Raw genomic sequence first — 24914 nt, 5'->3', positions numbered from 1 at the left:
GTGCAGAGTTTCTCGGCTGTTCTCTTTTGCCTTGGGACTGTGCGATTGGACTGCAGCCCCACTCTCTGTCCCGTCTTTGTTCTCCTGTTTTGATAAGAAACACGAGAAGAGCTTCTCCGCTCCACAGTCATCACTTCTGCCACTTTTCTTTACAGTCTACAGTGTCGGGCCGCTTTGCAGAGCACACAAAATGAATGGCACAGTGGATGGGATCTACGACCACTCTCCTCATGACGGCTCCTTCATGTTTACCTCCGAGTCTGTGGGAGAGGGACACCCTGGTGAGTAGAGGACTCCCTCTCCATGCTGCTGCTGCACGTTATGAACCAGGAGAGGTGGTTAAACACTTTTATGTTCCAGTGATCATTGATGACTTTGAGGAATGTGCAGAATCCTGCACCGTGCATGGAGGCACCGTACTGTGAAAAGAAAGGAGTTTGAAGAGCCAGACACCTCTGACTTATGCTGTGATTTGTATTAATTTGTATTTAGAGCATGAATCCTGGAGTATATGGGTATAAAACTAGATCGGTCCATTTTTGAACATGATTTAGTGCATTATCAAAGAGTAAACATGCACTGTAGATTAGGGCTGGGTACTGAACTTCAATACTTTTTAGGCAATGACTACATTGCGTCCTTAGTATCGAGTATCAAAAATGCCTTGTCATTCAAGTCCAGGGTTCAATACCTAAAGAGTAATCTCATCAGTGTCAGTGAGCCAATAAGCATGCAGCATGCTTCTCTCAAGATCTAATAATGTTTGTGACTGGCTGTGTAATGTTACTCCTCGTAGAGACACACAGGAAAAACTTTACGGTATGCACAGAGACGGGGCTTGCATGTGTGTTGTATTTTGAGAGGCTTGACTACAGTGTGCGTCACATAAGTGGAGAGGAGCTGAAACACAAAAGAAATCCACTTTAATCCAAGTGCAAGAGAGTTGCACTCTGTAGCTTCACTGTAAAGGAAATGTATTTGAACTGGTTCCACAAGTTCCCCTGCTGCTTTAAAACGTGAGGTAACTGAACTTATCTTAAACAGTTAGTTCAAAGTCGTCTCGTGAAGTTTGAAAATGTAAAACCAACTGAGTTGAGAATAAAAGTAATTCAATGAACTTTGGATATTGAGTTGAGTCAACACTCAACAGATGTTACAGACAAGTGGTTCTCAGTTTGAGGAGTCATTTCTTCTTTTGACATGAAGAAATTGCAACTGCAGCCGGAGCCACTTTTGTACCAGAGTTACGATATGCGAATAGTGCTGGACAAAAACGAACGGACAACTCTTTTCTACTGATTCTTTTGTGAGTTTGAACGTGCCTCCAAGCAAAAGCCATATGCTCGCACTCTGAAGTTCCACACTGAAAAAAGCTCTTCTCCCGCCTTCTCTGCCTTTAGAGGTTACCAGACTAACTGACATTAACATATATGAAGTGTTCCACCCTAATGCCTACTATACACCAGAAGACTTTGGACAGACTTTGTAAAAGACTAAAGTCTGACACCATCATCGTCATAATATGTAAAGACTGGGGATCTTGCAGGGTCACACATTGCAAAACTACAACTAGATTTGTTTTGAAAAACTTAACCAAGCTAGCTAGCTACAGCTAGCGTTAGCTGGTAACTTAAGGGAAAGTTTGCAGTTTTTCTGTTCTGCCGTACATGCAGATGAATGGCAGCAGTTCCCGGAGGTCCACGTTTATCCGCCAACCATAAAAAACACTGGCTCTAGCCGTTTGCTGCTTCCTGTTTGGTGCTGGAGGGAGCGCACCCATTGGTTGTTGACAATGTTCACATAATTTAAAGGAACACGCCAACTTATTGGGACTTTAGCTTATTCACCGTAACCCCCAGAGTGAGATAAGTCCATACATACCCTTCTCATCTCCGTGTGTGTTGTAACTCTGTCCGACGGCTCCACCGGTAGCCTAGCTTAGCACAGATCCTGGAGGTAACCGGCTCCATCTAGCCTACTGCTCCCAATAAGTGACAAAATAACACCAACATGTTCCTATTTACATGTTGTGATTTGTATAGTCACAGCGTGTACAAATAACAAGGTCACATGAGACACAGCCATCTTCTAACCGTATACATACTGGGAACTATATTCTCAGAAAGGCGAAGCACTGCTACTTCTGCTACTTGGGCGGAGTGATATGCTTGCAGCACCTGAGAAGCCCCGAGCAGAGAGTAGAAATGCTTCACCTTTCTGAGAATATAGTTCCCAGTTTGTATACGGTTAGAAGATGGCTGGGTCTCATGTGACCTTGTTATTTGTACACGCTGTGACTATACAAATCACAACATGTAAATAGGAAAATGTTGACGTTATTTTGTCACTTATTCGGAGCAGTATGCTGGTTGGAATAGATTACCTACAGAACCTATTACCGATTACAACACACACAAAGATGAGAAGGGTATGTATGGACTTATCTAACTCTGGGGGATACGGTGAATAAGCTAAAGTCCCAATAAGTCGGCGTGTTCCTTTAACTTCGCTACCAAGACTTAAAACTTACGATAATATCGAACACTTTGATTTTGTCTGAACGTCAAGATGGGAAAAAGACTGGGACTGAGTTTTATGACCACCTTACCCCGACTCAAGCAAGACTTTCAGGATTTCATTCCCATTTTGGAAATTCGTCTGAATCGCTCGAAAAGTCGTTTGGTGTAAGGTGGCCATTAAACAGCGTTACAAACTCACTTGAATACTGTGTGACAAAGTTTAGCTTCAGCACTACAAACATACTGGAATCTGCTGCTGCTAATACCAGCTCTCGGACAGACTCACTGCCCTGGACACTTACTACACGTACTGTACATGCCAAACGTTCGCCAACGAATACTTCAGGGCTCGCCAGATTGGTTCATGTAGCAGAGTCAGACAAAAGATTTAGTGCTTGTTAGCCACATGTGGATATTATTCCTGTTGCAGTTTGGTAGACTTCTTGTTTATTTACTGTGAAAATAGTCTATATCCACGTCGTTCCACTTCCGGGATTGCTCCGGTGCCGCCGGAAATTCCGCCGGATGTCACTCCTTTTCAGCCACACGTTCGTTACCTTCCTCTTTCTTTGTGCTGGTATTCTAAACTCCGGTGGATTTCTGAGGACTATGGTTAACTGCTCCTCAGATCTCTGCAGGGTAAATGCAGACAGCTAGCTAGACTATCTGTCCAATCTGAGTTTTCTTTTGCACGGCTAAAACTACTTTTGAACGTACACGTTCCACCAAAACAAGTTCCTTCCCGAGGCTATTTTGCAGAGGCACTGTGGCTCTGTCCGGCACTTAGCACCGCCCAAGACGATTGTGATTGGTTTAAAGAAATGCCAATAAACCAGAGCACGTTTTTCTCCCATCCAGGAATGCTGTGTGGACTTGGCAGACCCTCCTCCGCAGCACTGTGGAGGAAGGTCTGGCAACGCGAGACTATGTAAGGGATAATGTAGAGCGAGGTGGTTGTTATAGCGAATACAACCCCGACAGGATGATCAGGACCCCGACGCAAAGGTCTGAATCTTGAATCAGCCTGTAAAGAAAAAACAGACCTCAGAATGCCTTTGAATTCAACCAAGCTATGTAATAATAAGGAAATAATCCACACTTGGCATCAACACAAGTTCAGTAAAACACATCTTGGTTTAATACGTTATCAGCTTTATGTAACCGACAGCTTCGTATTTTAGAAGGATAATGAAGCTTTGCTTCCACTAGATACCACCACCTGTTGGTGCCAAACACCAAATACTCAATATATTCAGAAGTCTGGACCCCAGAGGCAACATACCACTCAAACTCCCCTGAACAACTTTAAAGAGGCAGTTGTTTATTTGACACGAAGAACTTACAGCTGCAGTAACGTTTTTTACCAGAGACAAAATGAGAGGTTTCCCACGGAGACCAGACCGAATCAGGAGTCATAGCAATATGTTTAAGACTCGTATAAATTCATTTAAGTTTTTGTTCGAATCGACACTTGCACATTATGAGTCTATGAGCGTCCTAGCTGCCGTTACTAACAGTAGTGACAGTGTTTACTGCATGTCTCACGGTGCTGGTTGAAACTTCACAAAAAAATGACTAAAAACAGCCTTCTGCAACACAAACCACTGTCACAACAATCACATTTTAGTTTATTTCAGATACAAATATTTTTTTATAACTAACATCACCGCCTGCAGCTGGTAAGAGACACCAACCCGATTATCGGTCGTCGGACAGTCTGGCGAGGTCAGTGACTCGAGTCTGCTCGGTGTGTTCCGTGCCGTCGTCCGTTGGAGGAGCCGTCGGCCTTCATTTTGGCCGACCCGACATGCTCAGTCGGAGACAGGGCAGTCGGGACTCACCCAGAAATGGCGAGCAGATGAGCCTCTCAAAATCTGACGAAAATCTTTTAAACTGACCTTTGTCGATCTGAAATGAAGACAGATTCAGCAACTGCACGGCCTATTACCTATATACGTTTCAGTGAACTATTTTAGTACAATATGAGATCGTATTCTGAACAAGCCGCCGTGACAGTCTGGCTGTGAATTTCCAGAGAAAAAAGACCCACGTGACGCGTTCGTCCAATCAGCTGCCGGTTTTCATTTTCTGGGAAACAATACAGAGAAGCGCCGCCTGCTGCTATGGAGACGTATTACGTTTCACGCACGCGCAGAGCGTACGCTCAAATCGGCGTCGCCTCACTGTGTTCTGAGGCATTTTTTTGGACCTCGGGGAGCCGACTGATCAGTCCGACTGGCTTTACTGCCGACGGTCGGCCGTCTGGTTGGTGTTTAACAGCTCTAAGACACTTCTAGAGACAATACATCGTGAGACATTTCTAAAACGAATTGTTTTCTAAGAAGAATGCACATCACATATCAGTCAGACATTTATTTCATTTGTAAAGAAGAACATAACATGGATTTTCTGCTTTTTCTTCTTTCGGTCTGTTTTACTGGAAACGGATATGATGCAGTTGCCGTCGGCGAATAGGGTTGGGTTTCGAGAACCGATTCCTAGTTGGAATCGTTTCAAAAATTACGATTCCAGTGGAATCGTTTGGAATCGTTTGGAGGATTTGGTTTTAAATCTGATCATGGGTTCCAAATTTAACATGCGCAAGTTTTGGTTTCCGTAGCGGCCAGGTGCTTGTTGTGTTGCAGCCTTGGAGCACAGTAAGCAGCGCTCTAGTCTGGCTTTATTTTACGTTGAAAAAGCCCTGCAAAACTGCAACCCACCACTGAATCAAAATAAAACTTTCCTCTTATTTGTGATATAGGCATGTGACCCGTTTCAACTCCACCCCTCAAAGAATCGGAATCCAGAATCGATAAGAACCGGAATCAGAAGGAAGAATCGGAATCAGAATTGTTAAAATCCAAACGATGCCCAACCTTATCGGCAATACTGTATAAACAGAAAATATTTAGGTGAATCATAGGTAAAAAATAAATAAATTACATTTCTGGGGAAAAGAATTGATGTTAAAAAATCGTCGCAAAAAAAAAAAATCACGATGAATGCGTGAATCAGTTTTTTTCCCCACCCCTAGTTGGGACTCTTGTAACAGTCAGCAGATCTGTCTCGGACAGTTCATAACAAACTGCAACCGATCAGAAAAGTATTTTGGTCCTAAATCACTGCAGCTTATAACTGCACCCTTGTGTTGTCGTCCATTTGACCATGCGTCGTCCTCCCGGCTCAAAACTGGCTGAAAACTTTTCTCTAGGTCTCTTTTTCGACACTTTTGTCAATGTTTTTGGCACTTTTTTTTTTTTTTTGGCGTTTAATGCTTCTTTTTACTACCATGTATAAACACCACTAACACCAACTTATTACCACTACTTTTACAATTATTTTTGGAATTAATGGTCAATCAAAATCACTCATTTATAGGAAATCATATCTAATTCTTCAGTTAAAAAAGGAGAAATTATTAATTATTTAGACTAATATTAAAGGAAGGATAATCACAGAAGGGTATATGTCAACGTTCAGTGAGGACACTGTTTCGAAACATTAAAAAAAAAAAAAATCAAATGCTAAAAAATGTAATAAAACACCCAAAATGCAATGAAAGTAGAGTTCTGATCTTTTGTTGTACTTGCAAAGCGCGTTATGGAATCATCCGTGTTATTTTTGGGCAATCAAAATTAGGTAGTTAAAAAGAAACCCATGTTTCTGATATGGACATTTAGAAAACGGCTCAAATTTGACCCAAAGACAACACAAGGGTTAATTAACAGCGTGTCACTGAGGTCAATCTCTGGTTTGTTTGGAGTCTTTCTGTCCAAACAATAAAACTCAACAATAAATTCTTTCCTCTTCTAGAGACGGACGTTTGCAGCCTGTGCACACAACTGATTATTCATCATAAATACAAAACCACCTTCCTCAGTGTAACCTCACAAGAAAAGAGACAACGCTCAGACAAATTACACAAAAATGACCGACAACAATCAAGCAGAGCTATGGACACCGTTATGGCAGCAAGTATTTAGAGCTGTAAAGGTTAATCAATTAGTTGTCATCTATTAAATTAACCACCAATCAGAGATGTTCACAAGTCATTTTTTGGAAGTCCAAGTCGAGTCTCAAGTCTTTGAGCTTGAGTCCAAGTCAAGTCTCAAGTCTCTGGCCATCTGATCTGTCCCTAACACTGTATTGTTAAATCTTATGATTTCAAAGCATGTCCTGTAGCTACCATCCATACAGTCCAGTATTAAAATCAGTTGTAGGATAACTTTATGGGGTCTACTGCAATGCAATCTGATGAAACACAAATTAAGAACTCTGTTTCTATTTCATAACTGTATTTTTCAACATTTTGGTATCTGCACCAAAGAATACATGTTTGTCTGTGTTACTAACTGGCTGTAAAGCCCAACCTCATCATGCATTACATTTTTCAGTGTTCAAAGTGTGAGGGAAACATCTGTATTGAAAGTTAATACACCACCCATGGTGCAAACATCGCAAATATTAACCTAAGTCTGTCACATCATATGGATACAACTATAAAGATACAATGTGCCTGTTCCCAGCATTAGCACAACACTTTGCTATGGTTAGGTTGTTACCTGTGACAATATGTGCTAACATCTCTTACACATTAGCAAGTGACTGACCTATCTAGGTGTGTTTTGAGATGCCTGATGAAGTTCGACGTTGTTGATCCGGCATCATTTATCTTGGTGCCACACACCTTGCATGTAGCTGTTGGCTTACTGCCACTGTTTACCAAGTTATTGAAAGCAAAACTAATGACAAAAGGCTCAACTCTGGGAGGACTTGGTGTCGCCATCGTCAATGCATTTTTTGATATGTGAGTGAGTGCACATAGGCATAGCGTATGCGTTACGTTGCACATTACGGCAAAGGGCAGGGGTCATGCATTCTAAACTCTGGTGGATTTCTGAGGACTATGGTTAACTGCTCCTCAGATCTCTGCAGGGTAAATCCAGACAGCTAGCTAGAATATCTGTCCAATCTGAGTTTTCTGTTGCATGACTAAAACAACCTTTGAACGTACACGTTCCACCAAAACAAGTTCCTTCCCGAGACTATTTTGCAGAGGTGCCAGGGCTCCATGTGGAGCTTAGCACCGCCCAAGACGATTGTGATTGGTTTAAATAAATGCCAATAAACCAGAGGAGGATTGCTGTGTGGACTGGCCAGACCCTCCTCTGCAGCGCTGTGGAGGAAGGTCTGGCAATGAGAGATTAATCAATAGGGCTGGGCAATATATCGATAAATTAGGCTAAATATCGTATTACATTTTGGATATCGTAACATCGCAATGTGACACAAGTGTTGTGTTTTTCTGGTTTTTAAGGCTACATTACTGTAAATTGATGTTATTTTCTGCACTTAACAGACTGTTCTATTATTTGCCTTAACCCTCTTAGTCACCCATATTATTGATGAATATTTATCACAAATGTCATTGTGAAAATATTTTGAGGAAGCAATCGTCACAATATCGACATCCATGTATTTGGTCAAAAATATTGTGATATTTGATTTTCTCCATTTCGCCCAGCTCTGCTAATCAACTATGAAAATAATCGTTAGTTGCAGCCCTACAGGCTAACATCACCAAGGCAACAACTGAGATGTAAAGACGATATAGACTTGACTGCAGCCACAAACACTTAAAGCAAAAGAGAGCTGCTCGGTTTTTACCATAGACATATATAAAAGGTTTTTACACACCTCAACACCAACACAAGTTTGTTGTGGGACTCACCTGTCGTTGTGCGACTTTTGTCCACCTTAAAGTCCTTAATCATCTCAGTTCGACTTCACAGCTCGTTCACTTCAAAACAGAACCAGTCCTGAGTCTCTCTGGTCCCACTGGGCTCCTGAACGGCTTCAAACATGTTGAGATGAATAAAGCTCTGCAGTCACAACTGGGTCACATTATTGTCACAAACAGCAGAAGAGTTTCTCAGCAAATCACCGCTGCAGGATCCACTGTTAGCATGTCAGTCAGACCCTAGCATGCACATGTAGTAGGGTGACCAGATGTCCCCGGTTTCGGTGACCTGTCCCCGGCTGGATATCTCCCCGGAAATGTCCCCGGTTTTCACTGTGACTGACAGACCCGAAATTGGAATGAAATAGTCGTGCACCCTACACGCACAGGCTCAAGACAGCCAGAGCAAGCCTCAGAGCTCAGAGATGTTCTAGAGTGCCCATTTTACGATGCTAAAATTACTGTTTATTTACATGGAGTCTGGTGGGTTTAGCGAACGCAATTTCGCCGACTTTTTATATTTAAAAAAGGATCTTACTCTTTAACAGAAAGGTCGACCTCCTTAGAAATCCTTTCCATAATGTTGTCAATCACTTAGAATATTAATCTCAGCCTGTCAGTGGCAAAACGAGCACTTTTTTGAACGTAAATACAAGCTGGACAATTGACGTCCTATTAACTTACATTATAGCTTGTTTCGCCTTTGCCGACTGCAGCGATCTCGTTTAATACTGGACCAATGTCAAAGGAAAATATTTCCTCAATAGTTTTAATTGTATCCGATACTCAATGAGCTGTTGCAGAAACAAGCCCACCGTGAAGCAATAAAGCAAAAGCTGTCAGATAAATGTAGTGCAGTAAACATTACAACATTTCCCTCTGAGGTGTAGTGGAGTACAAGTATGAAGTAGCAGCAGGGGCGATTCTAGGATCAGACCTTTAGGGGGGCTCAGCCCCTAATGAGAATGTGACACGGATGCATGCAAAAGTGTTAATCTGCGACATGAAATTACCAACTTCTTCACAACCACACTCCTGCTCTCCCTCTGACAGATAGAGACTCAGCCAACGGGCCAAAATTATAATGTATTCTCATGTAAACTATTTATGTCAACACAGACATTTCTGTTAGCTAATGTGTCCCACCATAATGTTTATTATATTGCCAGATTCCAGACAATCCCACACTTCCTCCAAAGTGATAGGCAGTTATTTTCACATGTTTTGGGAGTGTACCCCAGTGGCCAACTTTTGGAAGATGGTTGCCTTTAACTTCTCTAGGTTGTTTAAGATTAGATTGCCCTGCTCGCCTGCTACACTTATTTTGAATGATTTGTCAAGGCAGGATTTGACACTGAATAAGAGAAAAGCATTGCTGGCTGGACTTACTGCTGCAAAAAAACTAGTTGCCACACTTTGGAAACCTCCACCTTCGCTCTCTTTTCGAGCTTGGGTTTTAACATATTTGGATATTGTTTATTTGGAGTTGTCGACAGCTAGAGTCCACGGAGCAAAAGAGTCAACAATAGAGGCTTGGCATTCTCTTTTAACTACCCTCCGCGGGCTTCAGGTTTAATATGTAACCGAGATTTGAAGTTCTGGATCCAGGGGGTGGGTGGGTTATGTCTGGGGTTTTATTTAGTTAATTATTTTATTTTCATTTTTTTTTATAGTAGTTGCTAATTACACATTTCTGCGTATATGTATAGGCAGATATGTGAATATATGTTTTGTGCTTTATTTTTGAGGCGTATACATAACTGTACATACTGTCTCTTTAAAATAAAATAAAAATTTGATCACAAAAAAAACAAAACATGTAGTCCACTTTACGCATCATCTTATGCCGAACTTTCAAGCAACTCCACTGTCGCAGACTAGAGTCTTGCTAGAGTTGGGGCGCTCCCATCGTCTCAATGTGTGTTGGATATTATCGTAAGTCTTGGTAGTGAAGTTAAATCACGTGAACATTGTCAACAACCAATGGGTTCTAAGAGAAATTGATTTAGTAAAGAGAATTTTTTTTTTTTTAAAAGAAACTTTCCCTCAAGTTACCAGCTAACGCTAGCTAGCTAGCTAGGTTACATTTTTCAAAACAAATCTTGCAATTTGTGACCCTGTAATATCCCCAGTCTTTACATATGACTGTCTTTAACGTTAGATGCTGTCAGACTTTAGTCTTTTCAAAGTCTTCTAGTGTGGCACATAGACATTAGCTAGGTGCCGGGTCGGTCAGACAGACCTGCAACTTAAAAGCATTTTCTTTTGTGCGTTTGTTCGCTTTATAAAGTACACAAACATGACTTTGTTACAGTAAGAGTAAATGTAAGCTATAATTTGTTTTCACCCCTGGTTTGCAGCTTAGTGCACTCCCTTCTCCAGTGGTCCAAGATATTTACTCATTTAGATGAGTTAATCTCACACACACTTTAAAAAAGCTCCCATTTCAGAAACAATTCAATAAGTCTTTAATTTGCAACATCAGTCAGAATCAGAGGTTGACAAAGGCTTTACACTCTTCTTGAAAAAGTACACGTGAATATTTCCAAGGGATTTCATAAACAGTGAAGTTGCACTCAAGTTTCTGAAATATAAGACAAACAATTAGTGCATCCTGTTAGACATTTGACATTGATGTACTGGGGCAGATACGTATTGGGCTTAAGTTGTTGAGTTTCATGCACGACCTGAAATCTTAAACTTGCCTTGGGTTGAGAGTGGAAATCAAGTGGTTCATTAGCAGCAGTGTTGTCTTTCTTCCATGTTGTACGTCCTAGGTGCATTTTCAGGAAGTAGTTCAATCCTGCGACAACCTAAAGTTACAGGAAACAGCAGGACTCATATGCATGAGGTTTATCGTAAAAAATAAAGTACGTCATTGAATATTGAAGAGGATTAGGGCCAATGTCAAATGTATTAGAGTTCTGAGATTAAAGTCACAAGTTTAAACTTAAATACATTTGACATGGGCCCTAATCCTCTTCCGTACTAGAATAATAAGGTTTAACGTTACCTGAAGTTCGGCCGATGTTACGTTCACAATTTTGTAATCAAACATGTCTTCTGTGTTGGCTTTGTTGAATTCAACCACAGCAAACTGTGCTGCATCCAAAACATTGTTGTCGTTCACCGGGACTTTTTGTGGGCCACCGACAATCGGAGATTGTTCGGTTACAAAGCGACCGGTCAAAGCACCAACCAAAACACAAAACCAGATAAACATCGTGATCGAAACAAGTTGTTTTGCTGTAGCTATTAGGAGTCCTGTTATCGGTTCTGAGTGGCCTAGTTCCTGTTCACAGCCGAGTTAATATACTATGTAGAGAAACATACACACACCTGTTTCCTATCTGTTGATGAACACATGACTGTCTGAACTGAAAGGCCCTGAACACCCACACAGGTGTTTTCAGTTGATCTGGCTGATTAGACCTCATCCCAGGACTCTGTGGGTGTCTTTAGACTGATTGATTGATTATCTTTCTGAATCTCTTGTCAGCTCACCTGTTAGGTCAGGACAAATGACCCCTTTATCATTCTTACTGGTCAAAAAGATTTGTGATATAATACATTCCTATCAAAGCTCCGGCCCTCTAAACCTTGATGCAAAACTTATACAACAACAATTTGTTTATAATATTTCATTTTTATTGTAATTTAAATCAGTGTGTTTAAACGTGTGCTTGAAAGAATAAAAAGAACATGTTGCTGCATTAGAACTAAGGAACATTAAACTTGATTTTTTGAAAATACTTGAAACAAGTTGATTTGCATTGGACGTAGGTTTTAATATTCTTTTTTTCACTGATAGAGATTAATTTTAGGACTTTGTTATGGACTAAATGACTTGATGAGAAGGGGATTTCATATCTTATAAAGTGATCACATGTTTTGTGTGAAGCATAATAACTTTAGTTGTCAGATACAAAAAAGTGTAATGAAATGTGTTTGAGTACAGTAGATCAGTGGTTCTTAACCTGGGGGTCGGGACCCCCAAGAGGGTCGCAAGAAAATTTTTAGAGGGTCGCCAGATAGTTGAAAATGAAATAACATATTCTAGACTGGGGAATGGTTTTTACATTACTGAGTGAGTTTGGTACCTGGAACACAGAAAAAGGGTCTGAAGGTGGGTCAGGGTAGAGAACAAGTCAGGTCACAAACACCAACTTCATAATATTGGGGGGGTCGCGACTCTAAAAGGTTGAGTCTATTCATAGCGCTGCAGCTCCTAATAAGAGTGATGTGTAGTCCTGTGACGGAGCAGTGAAACATGATATTTTCAGGCTCGACCCAGATGAGGAATGTGCAGCAGAAGGTTGCACAAGGGAACAAACTGGCACACAAACAGATGTTAACGTATTTAAAAATCTCTTGTTTTCCAGATAAGATATGTGACCAGATCAGTGACGCTGTGCTGGACGCTCACCTGAAGCAGGACGCAGACGCCAAAGTGGCTTGTGGTGAGTACAGTAGGCTACACAGTTGCATTGTGGGTAGGGATGCTCCGAATCCAGATTTCCAAATCCATCCCTAATTGTGGGTAATATAGGTGCCAGGTTTGAACAAGGTAGAAGAACGTGTGGAATAAAAAAAAAAGACAATATCTCTAAATCTGCTGCATCGATTTTGATACGTTTTTTTTTTCATGAGTCAGACAGTGTTCTAGGAGGGTGATGCAAAAACTCTGGAGTACTCTTTAAAGTCATACATGGCATGACAACACTGCAAGCAATTATTCTTCAGATGGAATTGTAAAAACTTCTTAATAAACCTCTGATCACTTCAGTCTGACATTGTAATCATTTTAAAGCCGTCAGAAGGAATTGGTTAATCTTTACAGCTGCTGAGAGAAAGCCCAACTTTATGGTATCAAGACAAACCTGCAGTGTGATCTCCTCTGTGTGTTGAAACAGAGACGGTGTGTAAGACCGGCATGGTGCTGCTCTGTGGGGAGATCACGTCCCGAGCCCACGTGGACTACCAGAAGGTGGTGAGAGAAACCATCCGAAACATCGGATATGACAACTCGGACAAAGGTGAGGGGAACCAAAAGCTTTGTTTTGCATCTCTGCACCCATTCCTCCAACAATAGCTTGAATTTATAAGCATGAATGAGGACTGGACTGGAAATCAATGTCTGTATACAGGAACAGGAACCAAACAATTTGTCAGTCAGGAGTTCTTTAATGTAAAATTCCACACTCAACGGCTCAGGGATGTTATGTTATTCCTAAAATTGGAAAAGATCAAATATTCTCTGAGAGGTGATTCCGATAAGTAAAGCAAGTGGCAGTTCATTTTAACCTTCTTTAAATCTCATTTATTTTCTCGGTTTGATGTGTGTACAGTATGCCTATGACTTTGTATTTGTTTGTTCTGTGTATGTATGTGTGTTTAAATGTTGTACAGCTGGAAAAAAAAGAAGAAGAAAAGTATGGCTCTCTTTTCCGTTGACCTGTTGAGATACACAGAACAATATTTAAGACAATTACTATTGTTTTTCTTTCCCTTTAACTGTGGTTCTCATTACTGCGCTGAAATGTATTATCCATTGTGTCAGATGTTTAAAGGTCCTATGACATGCTGCTTTTTGGATGCTTTTATATAGACCTTAGTGGTCCCCTAATACTGTATCTGAAGTCTCTTTTATATAGACCTTAGTGGTCCCCTAATACTGTATCTGAAGTCTCTTTTATATAGGCCTTAGTGGTCCCCTAATACTGTATCTGAAGTCTCTTTTATATAGGCCTTAGTGGTCCCCTAATACTGTATCTGAAGTCTCTTTTATATAGACCTTAGTGGTCCCCTAATACTGTATCTGAAGTCTCTTTTATATAGACCTTAGTGGTCCCCTAATACTGTATCTGAAGTCTCTTTTCCTAAATTCAGCCTTGGTGCAGAATTACAGCCACTAGAGCCAGTCCCACAATGATCTTTCCTTAGGATGTGCCATTTCTGTGTCTGTAGCTTTAAATGCTATTGAGGAGGAGAGAGGGGGGGGCAAGGTGGAGGGTGGGGGTGTGGCCTTGACCAACTGCCACTTTGCTTGTTTGCAAGCCATGATGTCTCTCTCTTTCTCATGGGCGGGCCAAAATCTCTGGGCGGGAAAAGCAGAGAAAGGGGAGGTAACCTTTCCCCTTATGACATCATAAAGGGAAGATTCCAGATCGGCCCATCTGAGCTTTCATTTTCTCAAAGGCAGAGCAGGATACCCAGGGCTCGGTTTACACCCATCACCATTTCTAGCCACTGGGGGACCATAGGCAGGCTGGGGGAACTCATATTAATGTTAAAAAACCTCATAAAGTGACATTTTCATGCCATGGGACCTTTTATAAAAATATCTATGCGAAGAAACACTTTGCATAAGATCCTGCACTCTGCTCTTGCTCCAACATCACCATTTATTGAAGAAACTAAACTTTGGACCTTTTGTAAAAGAGTATTGTTCAAGTCTGATAATAATATCTATAAATAAATAAACACTGCATGTCACCCTCTCATTCTCTCGGTCTGTCCAGGTTTTGATTATAAGACCTGTAACGTGCTGGTGGCCCTCGAGGAGCAGTCCCCCGACATCGCACAGGGAGTTCATATTGATCGTCTGGAGGATGACATTGGAGCTGGAGACCAGGTCATCTGCAAAAAACAGTCTTATATAAAGTACTTGAAAGCAATACTTGAGTAAAAGTACAAGTATCTTACCAGAAAATGACTGGTAGAAGTGAAAGTCACCTTTTAGAATACTACTTGAGTAAAAGTCTTAAAGTATCTGATATTTACTGTACTTAAGTATCAAAAGTAATTTTATAATATTAAATGTACTTACATTTTAGAAGTAAAAGTAAAAAAACAAACATTGATTATGAACTTTATTGTGGCTTCCTTATAGTGAAGCATAATATTCAGGGTTTCCACACCTTCTTAAAGGTGCTGTAGGTAGGATTGTGAAGATCCAGGACTTAGCCAAAAAATTTGAACATCAACAACTTCTCAGTCCCTCCCCCCCTTTCTGCTAAAGCCCAAAACGGTCTCCTAAGCCCCTCCCCCCACAAGGGAGAATGAATGCGTGTGCATGAGCAGTGATTGACACACAGTTAGACACGCCCCCTGGCCCTGATTGGTGCATCTGAACAGGGAGCGGTGGGTTTTTGAAAATCACACTACAGGCTGTAGGTGGAGCCAGAGGAGCCAGATTTATTTTTAAATGACCTTCTTCATGTAGTTCTACTGGAACATAGGGTCAGTTTCAGCAAATATGACAGAAAGGTAGTTTTATAAGTCTTACCTACTGCACCTTTAAACATCAAGTCTGACATCAACAAGGAGAAAAACAGAAACATAATTTTATTTTTTTGTGAGAAAGAATCACTTTCACTCCCAACGTACGGAAACATTTATTGCAAGTAACGAGTAACGAAGACGCTGAGGGGAAATGTATCAGAGTAAAAGTATACATTTTATTTAGGATATGTAGTGGCGTAAAAGTAAAAGTTTCCAAAAATATAAATAACGAAGTAAAGCACAGATACGTGAAAATTCTACTTAAGTACAGTAACGAAGTATTTGTACTTTGTTCAGTACAACACTGGCAAAAACACAACACGACACAACTTGGGAACAATTTCTGTGTGTTTTTATCAACTTGGGTTAGGGTTAAAATACAAAAAGTAAAAGTATGCATTATGCAGAATGGCCTATTTTTGAGGCATAAAGTACCTCCAAATTGTATTTAAGAACTGAAGTAAATGTATTTAGTTACATTCCACCTGTGTGTGTAGGACAAAGACATTTATGACATCATAACTCATTAGTTTCATCCGTGGGGACAGGGTCTGATGTTCGGATACGCCACAGATGAGACAGAGGAGTGCATGCCCCTCACCGTCGTCCTTGCCCACAAACTCAACGCCAAGATGGCCGAACTGAGACGTAACGGGACCGTCCCCTGGCTCCGCCCGGACTCCAAGACACAGGTGGGATCCAAATGACAACAACATTCGCCGATATAGTTTCATGCACACACAAGTGTTCAGCCCAAATGGATTTATGAGACACTAAAAACTACTGTTGCAGTTCAGACTTGAACATACATTTTCACATTACTTTGCCAACAAAGAAATGTGTTGTCCAGAGCAAGACTTTACAAATGAAATCTGGCACAATAAAGGTGCCCATCCTTAAAAAAAAAGTACAGGTTTCTTTTAATCATCCAACCAGAAGAACTCATCAGAAATTATTTATCATTTTACTAAAAGGTTCAGCCCTTAAAGCTATAGTGCATAGTTTCTGTCTCCCCCATGAGGAATTCTAAAGGCCGTTTTATGGTTCTGTGGAGGCTCCATGCAGAGCTTTCGCCGTAGCCTACGTAAGTGGCCTGAAGTTTATACTTGTACGCTGGATTGTGCGTCGAGCTGACATGTGTGTGTGTGGGGAGTGGGTGATAGAGCGAGGGAGAAGTGAGAGAGTGACGCCGATTAGCTTCGGAGTGAGTAGCGACTCTAGAGTCACAGTGAGAGAAACAAAATGTCTCCCCTGTTCTTTCTGACCACGGTGGAAATCTGGAGCAGGAGAAGTTAACCCTCTCCTTGATTTCATGTTGTTTATGGTGAAGGAGAACCAGGAAATGAGTCAGGGGAAATGCAACGCTACCAAGCCACGGCTGAGCGGCGTGCGTCGCTGCAACGTTTAGTTACATTTTTCGAGAGGTGCACGTCAGGCTACGGCGTTGGGTGAAACGCAGACGCAGAGGGGTCTGCGGGGTACGCCGTCGATTCGACGCAGAAGCATAAAACGGCCTTAAGTAATGACAACAAAACTGTCGACGTGTCCACGTGATACAAGCCTTCCGTGACCGCGCACCTGCTGTATCAGCTTTCATTTATGTGACTAATGATTTTTGCTTCACATAATGTTCGCTGGAGTGTTTTTTTTATGAGACAACATGCTTGGGATTTAAGTTTGAACCAAACATCAACTGACTATCTTTCCTTAAAACATTAGGGACAATTTGAGTGTCATGAATTTAACACTGTAACTACTTTACACTGAAATGAAGATTTCACCTCACTAATTCCGGGACATCTGTGCAAAAATATCCCAGTTAAAGATCTTTCAGGCACACACACATGCTGTTGTAAAGTAGAATCAATCATCAGACATTTATGTCTGATGTTAGGAGGTTTCCATCCCATATATTCTGATGTATTTTAACTTCAGAAGTATAATAGGTAGGGCGCCCGGATAGCTCAGTTGGTAGAGCGGGCGCCCATATATAGAGGTTTACTCCTCGACGCAGCGGGCCCGGGTTCGACTTTGACCCGCGGCCCTTTGCTGCATGTAATTCCCCCTCGTTCTCCCCTTTCATGTCTTCAGCTGTCCTGTCAATAAAGGCCTAAAAATGCCCAAAAAAATATCTTTAAGAAGTATAATAGGTACAGGACACACACACAAGACTTATACAGGTGTGTATATGTACAGAATCTCAGATCCTTTCATAGTTTTTGACTTCAGTACTAATCCCAGTACTCCGCCTTCTGTATTCATTAAAAGCCTATAATATCCTTCTAAAAAGTCCGACCCTCATCCGAAATGAAACCTAAATATTCACATTATATTTACATATGGATCAAAACATATTTTAATTCAAAGATATCCTGATTTGCGATAGGGTCAAGCTCAAGCCGCCGTGTTTAGTTACTCAGTAGTAGGTGGGACGGTAATCCTGACCTCCAAAATGTGCTTGGTATGCAACATCTGAGCTGGGAGACGTCTTTCCAATCCCCCCCACCCCAACAGTTTCAGGCTGTGCATGTGTCGTATTTGGTGCTTTGAGCTCACTGTGAAGTGTGTGAAGACTGACAGCTCTTCATTTGCTAAAGCTCAGATATGAGAAGAGGATTGTTGTCTAAAGATGTGGAGTTTCTTGTGTTATGGCAGACAGTTTAAAATGTCTATCACTTCAAATGCAGCATAACACAAAATAAGATTTACCTGCAAATAAAACTAAAATAAGCAGTGAAAGATATTCTAGAAAAACTAAAACTAAACTGTAACTATATTGCCTGGATGAAAAAAAAACTAATAAACGTAAATCATTTCAGTTATTGTATTTTAGCCGTAATAGTTCACTACTGAAAAAAAGGAGATGGCATGAATTTCAGTCAACTCTCATTGTGACACTGAACCACAGAAACGGAACAGGAGATGGCGCCGTGCCGCAATTGGTTTACATCGGACACTTAAAGCAGCGCAAAGATTAAACATTAAACATCATGGGTATTTGCCAACCATGTATTTTGTATGTTTATGTAGGTCTATACTTTTCAGACGCTATACCTGACCCTAACAAAACAAACCTTACCTTTCTGAAAAATTCAACTAAAACTAGCAAATACTCTGTGAAAACTCACTAAAATGAAATCCAAAAGTCAAAACTGAAATAAAATTAAAACTAATTGTAAAACTATAACAACCTTGCTCCATACACTCCCGTCCGTCCAGGTGACGGTCTACTTTTTTAGATTATTTTTTGGGGCTTTGTATGGACTTAATTTATAGAAGACAGGAGGGAAGAGAGAGGACAGTGACAGGAAGCAAAGGGCCGTGGGTCAAACTCGAACCCGGGCCACTGCCAAGGACTCAGCCTACGTGGGGCGCACACTCTACTGAGTGAGCTAGAGATCGCCCCAACTAATTGAAGATGTAAACCTATAATAACCTTGCTCCACACACTCCCGTCCATGCAGGTGACGGTCCACTACACCCAGGAGAATGGCGCAGTGATCCCCACCAGGGTTCACACCGTGGTGATCTCCGTGCAGCACGACGACTACGTGAGTCTGGAGGAGCAGAAGAAGGTCCTGAAGGAGAAGGTCATCAAGGCCGTGGTCCCCTCGAGGTACCTGGATGAGAACACCGTCTACCACGTGCAGCCCAGCGGACGCTTTGTGATCGGGGGGCCCCAGGTAAACGGGTCCTCTTTCCTTCAGGCTCATGCTGCCAAAATGTTCTTTTTTTTTTTTTTAAAGAAATAAAAAAAATTATAAAAATCAACACTCAAAATACAGATGAAACATACAAGCATCGTCACATGGGCGCACACACACACACACACACACACATGTATGCCCAATTCATCTTAACCCTAAGTCAAGGAAACCAGATACCATAAATGTCCAATGATGACTCTGATCTGATGAAGGCTACAAGCCAAAACGTGTTGGTCCCACAATGAAGTTGTTGTTTTGCTACTCTTGTTTTGTGATTTCAGACATTTTTTCTTTACTTCATGCACCTTGAAAATTCATGAAGAACAAGTCCCCACTCTGCCATAAAAATAAGTTTGAAGGTTTTACAGTATGCACAAGATGTGAAGATGCAAACAACTCAACTTTGTGTTCCAAATCATCAATAAGTTGATTAAATGATAAGTTGATTTACAGAAAAAATAGAAAAATACCAAATATTTGTTGTTTTCAGCACCTCAAATACATCGCCATTCTCTGATCGTATTCTAAAGGAAATATCTTTTGAATTTGGACTTGAAATGATGACTGTTTTCTTACATGTTATTAACTAAATGAAAAGTCTATTAATTGCCAATATTAACAAATGACTCAACAGTGAGAATAATTATTAATTGCAGCTCTAAACGTTTCCTTTTCCATCTGGTTTGTTTTCTATGAAGTGTATCACATTATCACTTCTTTGGCACAATTAAACAAGATGTAACAGAATCAGGATTATGTTAATGCTTGTTCACATTTCACATTTATGTAACCTTAGTAACTCCCATTGAGATCTCTTTTTAAGAGACTGAAGAACAGTCGTATTAAAGATCCAAGTCTTGCATAAGCATTCTTTGTGTACGTTGGAAATGTAAATGTTTGAGCGACTCTCTGTCAGGGCGATGCTGGAGTGACGGGCAGGAAGATCATCGTGGACACGTATGGAGGTTGGGGGGCCCACGGCGGCGGGGCATTCTCTGGGAAGGACTACACCAAGGTGGACCGCTCGGCGGCCTACGCTGCCCGCTGGGTGGCAAAGTCTCTGGTTAAGGCCAAACTGTGCAGGAGGGTGCTGGTGCAGGTGAGAACAACTAATCCTTCCGAAATATACGAGGCATCTGGGAGCTTCTTGCACCGGTTGTTATGCCTTTCTTTTTTCCTGAAGCTTTAGCCTTTGATGTGGTGCAGCTCTCCATTTTCTAAGTAATTTTGGAAGATGAAATTGTACAGTATTTGCTGTAGCTATTTGCCCTTCGTGCTTTAGTATTTCATCCTTCCACCAGGAGATTATTTCATAAAATAACAGAGAATATGTGTGAAGTTTGTCTAAAATACAGATCACTGACAAACTAAAACTCTCTCTATCACAAGCATAGATAATCAAAACTGTGCTTTTTCCGAAGTTTTTGTTCCAATTTAAGGTTTTTGGTTGCTTTTTTTGTCGTATTTTGAATGTTTTTGTAAGTTTTCTGACATTTCTTCCGGTTAATGTCAAGACTTTGGATAGTTTGTGTCGACTTTTGAAATGTTTTTTTTTTTTGGACCATTTATTTCGATGTTTTTGTCGCTTTTTTCAATACATGCGTACATGTCCGGGGACCTCCCTAGATAGATGTAGATCTCAACACCCCCAATGTTGAACCCAAAGTTACACCCATGTTCACAAGTCATCAGGGATGTATCTGTTTGTTTCTCTTGTCTTGTACTTCCAGGTGGCGTATGCGATCGGAGTCGCCCACCCGCTCTCCATCTCCCTCTTCACCTACGGCTCCTCTCAGCGGAGCGAGAAGGAGCTGCTGCAGATCGTCAATAAAAACTTTGACCTCAGACCCGGCGTCATCGTCAGGTCAGCATTAAACTGATCACACTGCATCTCATTTGTCGTTATGTGCAACATGATTGATTTTACTTCATGTCTCATTCACCGGTAAGCAAACACCTGATATTATAATACCGAATGTTTAAAACAAACAGTTTTAAATGACTACTGTTAGCAACATTGGCGATTTTAGACCCTTTTTAGGAGGGCTCAAGCCTGTGTGTCTGTCGCCGATGATATGCACCTGTAACCCAGTCAAGGAAAGGGTTAACAGAAACGTAGTGTTGGCCAATCAGAGGAGGTTGTGCCAGACTCCCGTCTTTGGCTGAGTCTCTATCTGATCTGTCAGAGGGAGAGCAGGAGACGGTTGTGAAGTTTAACGTTGGTAGTCGCCAGAGAAGAAGTTGGTTCTTTCATGGTGCAGATTAGAACCCAAATTTAAACGTAAGCAACTCAAATTGCTGAATGTTAGAACATTGAGTCAAATTGGTCGTTATTACTGTGACTTATAAAGTGTCTGGTTTAGTTCCATCATAGTGTCAAAAAACGTTAGCGGACGTTGTTGTTCAGTAGCTAGCTCAGAGATTATTGGCTAATGAAATTACTGATTTAGCAGGTTTTTTTTTTTGCAAGGCACCGTGTCACATTCTCATCAGGGGCTGAGCCCCCCTAAAGGTCTGATCCTAGAATTGCCCCTGGTTAGCAATGCAGCAACGACGCACACTGAGCTCCGGTACGCACATTAAGGCAAGGAGGCATTTCATTGGTTCTCTCCAAGCGGACCGTGAGGCAATGATTGCTAGGTGTTTTTACAGGATTACAGCAGCTACAGATGACGGAACTTTTTCGCTCCTTTTTCAGAGCCCATAAGTTAGTTGTTGCTGTAGGGGTGTAAAGACCATTTCAAACAATAGATAAAAAAAGTATATTTTGGAAATAGTTACCAACGCCTTTAAAGCTTTAGTGCGTAACTTCTTTTTATATTAATGAACGTCCGTTACATTCAAGCCATCACCAAATGAGTTGCTACAAAGCTAATTAAGACTATCAGCTCCACACAACTCTCTCTGTATTTCTCAGTATGACTATGTTGTGGCGTCCTGCGACTTTCGCGTGCAGAAACTAGAGTGAAGATAATGACCTCTTCTGAAGAGTCCATCATGTTTTTTTAATCCTCTGTGTCCTCCTTGGCTACTAGCAACTGTGTGGAGGAGGGGGGGGGGCGATCACAGAAGGCTTGTATCATGTGGACAGGCCGACGGTTTTGTTGTCATTACTTAGAATTCCTCACAGGGGAGACAGAAACTACGCACTATAGCTTTAATTACCCCGAATTTGTACTTAAGTACAGTACTTAGAGTAGTAGATGTAGTTACTTTACACCATAGACTACACTTCACCCCAGACACGTTTAACTTGTAAGCACCTGAATTTTATTACTGATTATGCTGCAGAGACCTGGACCTGAAGAGACCGATCTACCAGAAGACGGCCTGCTACGGACACTTTGGCAGGAAGGAGTTCCCCTGGGAGGTCCCAAAGAACCTCAACTTCTAGAGTATCAAAGTGTGTGTGTGTGTGTGTGTGTGTGTGTGTGTGTGTGTGTGTGTGTGTGTGTGTGTGTGTGTGTGTGTGATGTATAGATAGCTGTCCTCGTGATCCTGTAACCCAGTAAGGGAAAGGGAGCTGGGTGGGTTCAGATAATCTCTGGTGATTGGACGAGGAGGGAAACAGGTTCCATCCGTAACAGATGACCCCTCAAACGTGACATGACATGTGAGTGAGCGATCTGGTATTTTTGTCCCATCGATTCGGTGTACAGTGACGTGCCTGCAGTTTGTTTCACACTAAAACTGGTTGTTTGCAACAATTTTCTGTCCAGAAATAAGTGAATGACCAAAATGTGAAGAGCGAGCAGCCATGCCTATGTTTGAACCACTTTAATGTCTTAAGAAAAATCTACATTTTTGTTATTGTTGTCAGTATTTTTATATGATTATTACTGTACAATGCAGGTTTTAGTGTGCCTTTGGATGAGCTAAAGCCTTCTGGAAGATCTTAAACTTTTACATAGAGTAAAGTATGTAGGGGTTAATAGTTTTTTAGGGGTTTTGTTTTTTTCAGCATGAAATCAAATCTGCTCCCTGACGCTACTATTTTGGTCCGTGTTCAAGAAAAAAAACTACTGTTTCTGAAGTTTTAAATGATCTGGTATTAAAACAAGAATTTAATCCTGCAGAAGATATACAGCAGATATACCAAAGATTGTTAGTCACTCATAAGTTGTATCCGAACATTTACACCAGTTATTTTAATCATCCTTGTCAGTATTTATATATGATAGATAACTGCCTGCTGGCAGAGAGTCTGCAGATAATCAAAAGTCTTCAAAGTTACAGTATAAACTCTTGCTGTAAACTATAAGTTTTGTAAGTTGATGCACAAACATTTATTCTTCTAAATATACTATTGTGTTTTCTCTCCACCCTCATCGTAGTTGTATTTTATTTGGTATCAAACCAAATGACCTGCAGACACTCAATCTGCACAGAATGACAACAAAAGACGAGATGTGAGGGCAAGAAACAAATCGTTGCTATCCAGCAGAAACCTTGTATCTCCATATTTTGATTCTTTTTTTTATAAATTAGTGCTATTGGCGTAGGAATAATTTACAGGGACAATGGGGATGTTACAACCCCCCCCAATAAAAACTGTCCAGTGCAACCCACCCCAAGAACCTATTATATTTTCCTTTACATAAATAAAGACGTGCACCATAACTGGATGCAGAAAAGGTACAACACTGAACCCAAAATTACGCCCTTAGCTAGTGGTCACCCTGTACGTTTGTCTGTGGGTATCACAAATATTTAAACAGTGACGAGGTCGATTTTGTCTGGGGTGAATAGCTCAATAAAATGTTTTTAATTTAGCCTTTTTTTCATTTCTTTAAAAAAAAAACATACAAGGTTTTCACCCGACAGCGACGAGATGTAGATGTCCCAAAGAAATTTCAAATGTTAGAGACCTATAAGGTGAAAAATAGAGAAAACCTGCATGCTGCTGCAGGTCCTAAAATGATTACATGCAGTAAAGACTCTGAAGTTGTTTTTCTTTTTCAATAAATCAGTGCACACGCCTGCATTCTAAACATACGATTACATTTTCTTAAGAGGTTCACGTTCGAGAGGAAACTGCCTTAAGTTTCATATTATTCTGTACTGAAACATTATAAATTCCATTAAGAGCTGCGGACACTTGCAAAGCAAAGATGAGATGTGATCTAGACGTCCTAAAGATGTTTCAAATGTCAGCGACTTATAACTTGGGAACCCTGAATGCTTCCTAACATTTATTTTGATATAATAAGACAGCTGCGGGTTTTACTGGATGATCTAAAGCAGTGATTCACAACCTTTTTTTCCTTAAAGTGATGGTTCGGACTAATTTCACCCTAGGCTGCTTTGTACCTTGACCTCGAGCCAAACAACCCCCCATAAGCTTTTTCCCCTTGTTATAACGTTGGTCGAGTTAGCGTTATCAGCTGGTTAGCTTAGTGCAGGCGCTAATGGATCCATGTTTGTATCTCGTAAATTACCCCACTAATAATGCCCGGAATTATATCAAACTTCTACAGTAGTACAAATAGTTTCTGTACTAAACGAGGCATTAGAAAGTTTGTAACTACACCAGAAGTATGTAGTAGTAGTATGTAAGTAGTGCGCGATAGCGCCGATAGCGCGGTAACAGCTGAGAGGAGTATCCATCAGGCAAGTGTTATTTAAATATACTTCTGGTGTAGTTACAAACTTTCTAATGCCTCG

At 41.0% G+C, this 24914-nt stretch overlaps 2 protein-coding genes across 2 annotated transcripts; one reads left to right on the top strand and one right to left on the bottom strand.

Moving 5' to 3' along the window:
* LOC116060942 (S-adenosylmethionine synthase) lies at positions 1 to 24512 on the top strand. Its single transcript, XM_031314728.2, has 9 exons — positions 1 to 281; positions 12642 to 12719; positions 13173 to 13295; positions 14781 to 14893; positions 16092 to 16235; positions 19008 to 19226; positions 20167 to 20349; positions 20981 to 21114; positions 22542 to 24512. The coding sequence occupies exons 1-9, from the start codon at positions 191 to 193 to the stop codon at positions 22642 to 22644; spliced, it is 1188 nt and encodes a 395-aa protein (XP_031170588.1). The 5' UTR covers positions 1 to 190; the 3' UTR covers positions 22645 to 24512.
* On the bottom strand, positions 10710 to 11560 carry LOC116060945 (cystatin-like). The gene is made up of 3 exons (XM_031314730.2): positions 11273 to 11560; positions 10965 to 11072; positions 10710 to 10843 (listed from the first exon to the last, which is right to left on the bottom strand). Exons 1-3 carry the CDS (start codon positions 11480 to 11482, stop codon positions 10751 to 10753), a joined length of 411 nt encoding a protein of 136 aa, XP_031170590.1. The 5' UTR covers positions 11483 to 11560; the 3' UTR covers positions 10710 to 10750.
* Positions 24513 to 24914: the final 402 nt, after the last annotated feature.

Source organism: Sander lucioperca, chromosome 22, assembly GCF_008315115.2.
Source record: "Sander lucioperca isolate FBNREF2018 chromosome 22, SLUC_FBN_1.2, whole genome shotgun sequence".
In the NCBI taxonomy this organism is placed as follows: domain Eukaryota; kingdom Metazoa; phylum Chordata; class Actinopteri; order Perciformes; family Percidae; genus Sander; species Sander lucioperca.
Note: the sequence above shows the minus strand (reverse complement) of the source record. Positions and strands in the feature narration are given on the sequence as shown.